Source organism: Meleagris gallopavo, unplaced genomic scaffold, assembly GCF_000146605.3.
Source record: "Meleagris gallopavo isolate NT-WF06-2002-E0010 breed Aviagen turkey brand Nicholas breeding stock unplaced genomic scaffold, Turkey_5.1 ChrUn_random_7180001949908, whole genome shotgun sequence".
Taxonomy (NCBI): domain Eukaryota; kingdom Metazoa; phylum Chordata; class Aves; order Galliformes; family Phasianidae; genus Meleagris; species Meleagris gallopavo.
The window spans coordinates 1-1,773 of NW_011211302.1; the positions used below are offsets into that span (position 1 = coordinate 1).

The 1,773-nt window shown below is 62.3% G+C and overlaps 1 protein-coding gene across 1 annotated transcript; it reads right to left on the reverse strand.

Annotated features, from left to right (window-relative positions):
* Nucleotides 1–742: 742 nt before the first annotated feature.
* On the reverse strand, nucleotides 743–1,758 carry LOC104916870 (glycogen phosphorylase, muscle form-like; the record flags this gene model as incomplete). The annotated part of the gene is made up of 2 exons (XM_010727905.2): nucleotides 1,658–1,758; nucleotides 743–917 (listed from the first exon to the last, which is right to left on the reverse strand). Coding segments are annotated over exons 1-2 (262 nt in total), but the record flags the coding sequence as incomplete, so codon positions are not given.
* Between the last annotated feature and the right edge of the window lie 15 nt (nucleotides 1,759–1,773).

A 1,773-nucleotide genomic window follows, 5' to 3' on the forward strand; every position in this document is an offset into this window, starting at 1 on the left:
CACGCCTCTTGCACGCTCGCTCCACCCCCTAGTGCACACTCACACCCCTCACACGCCCCTCGCACGCCTCTTGCACACTTGCTCCACCCCCTGTTGCACACTCATACCCCTTGCACGCCCCTCGCACACCTCTTGCACGCTCGCTCCAACCCCGTGGCACGCTCACATCTCTCGCACGCCCCTCACAAGCCTCTTGCACGCTCGCTCCATCCCCCATCTCACTCACATCTCTCGCACGCCCCTCGCACGCTTCTTGCACGCTCACTCCACCCCTGCCCCCCCTCACGCTCTGTGCCCATCTTGCACGCTCGCTCCACCCCCTGTTGCACGCTCACATCTCTCGCACACCCATCGCACGCCTCCTGCACACTCGCTCCAACCCCATGGCACGCTCATATCTCTCGCACGCCCCTCACACGCTCGCTCCACTCCTGACCCCCCTCACGCTCTGTGCCCATCTTGCACACTCGCTCCACCCCCTGTTGCACGCTCACATCTCTCGCACGCCCCTCACACACCTCTTGCACGCTTGCTCCAACCCCATGGCACGCTCACATCTCTTGCACGCCCCTCGCACGCCTCTTGCACGCTCGCTCCACCCCCTGTTGCACACTCACATCTCTCGCACGCCCACCCCTCGCACACTCACACCCCTCGCACACCCACACCTCACACACCCAGCCCCCCACACACTCACCCCTTTGCACACTCACACCCCTTGCACACGCACTCAGCCACTTACGCACCCTCGCCCCCCCCTCGCACGCCCCCCCGCCCTTGCACACCTGCGTGTCCAGCCACTTGGCGCCGTCGTGCGAGTGCTCCACGCGCCCGTAGAAGTGCACAGGAATCGTGTACTCGGGTCTCGCCTTCTCCCACGGGTTCCCGTAGCGCAGCCAGTCGTCAGCCTCCTCCACCTGCGGGGGGCGCCGCACACAGACCCCGTAAAGACCCCGTAGTGACCCCATAGCGACCCCATAGGGACCTCATACAGAGAGACCCCATACAGACCCCATAGGGACCCATAGGGACCTCATACAGACCCCATACAGAGAGACCCCATAGGGACCCATAGAGATCCCATAGGGACCCCACAGAGACCCCATAAAAACCCAAAGGGACCCCATAGGGACCCCACAGAGATCCCCTACAGACCCCATAGAAACCTCATAGGGACACAACAGAAACCCCATAAAGACCCCATAGGGACCCCATAGGACCCACAGAGACCCCATAGAGCCCCCATAAGGACCCCATGGAGAGAGACCCCATAGAGATCCACAGAGACCCCACAGAGACCCTATAAGGACCCACAGCGCCCCACAGCGACCCCATAAGGACCCCTTAAGGACCTACAGCCACCCTATAAGGACCCACAGTGCCCCACAGTGACCCCATAAGGACCTACAGAGACCCTATAAGGACCCACAGTGCCCCACTGCGACCCCATAAGGACCTACAGCCACCCTATAAGGACCCACAGCGCCCCCTAGAGACCCCATAAGGACCTACAGACACCCTATAAGGACCCACAGCGCCCCCTAGAGACCCCATAAGGACCTACAGCCACCCTATAAGGACCCACAGCGCCCCCCAGAGACCCCATAAGGACCTACAGACACCCCATACGGTCCCACAGCGCCCCTTCCTCCCCCACCTGCCATCCGCCCGCGATCTTCTGGTTGAAGATCCCAAATTCGTAGCGGATCCCGTAACCGTAAGCAGCCAAACCCAGCGTGGCCATGGAGTCCAGGAAGCAGGCTGTGGGGGGGG